The sequence below is a fragment of the Trypanosoma equiperdum genome, assembly GCF_001457755.1.
Source record: "Trypanosoma equiperdum strain OVI genome assembly, contig: ctg_350, whole genome shotgun sequence".
NCBI lineage: Eukaryota > Euglenozoa > Kinetoplastea > Trypanosomatida > Trypanosomatidae > Trypanosoma > Trypanosoma equiperdum.
The window spans coordinates 896-1,135 of record NW_027124255.1 but is presented as its reverse complement, the minus strand read 5'-3'; the positions used below and the strand labels follow the sequence as shown (position 1 = coordinate 1,135).

General features: G+C 32.9%; 1 pseudogene across 1 annotated transcript in view; it reads left to right on the top strand.

The window, feature by feature from the left end:
* TEOVI_000131700:pseudogene overlaps nucleotides 1–222 on the top strand; it is a 644-nt pseudogene extending 422 nt beyond the window's left edge. Inside the window, exon 2 of the mRNA in view lies at nucleotides 1–222. This exon is cut by the window's left edge and continues 342 nt beyond it. Within this exon, the coding sequence occupies nucleotides 1–222 (222 nt within the window).
* Nucleotides 223–240: the final 18 nt, after the last annotated feature.

Below are 240 nucleotides of genomic sequence, written 5' to 3'. Positions count from 1 at the left end.
AGAAAAACATATTTGTGGTTTAAATTTGCAGTAGAGATATTCAAGCCAAATATTCCCTATATTATGAAAGCAGATGATGATATTTTTATGAGGGTGCCATTGTATTTGCAATACCTTGAAATATTACAACGGGAAAAATTAAATATGGGGAGGGCGGTTGGTTATCCTAAAGAGTTTAGTGATGAAATTACATGGCATACTATTGGATACGCGTCAACATTATCTAGGGATGTAGTTATT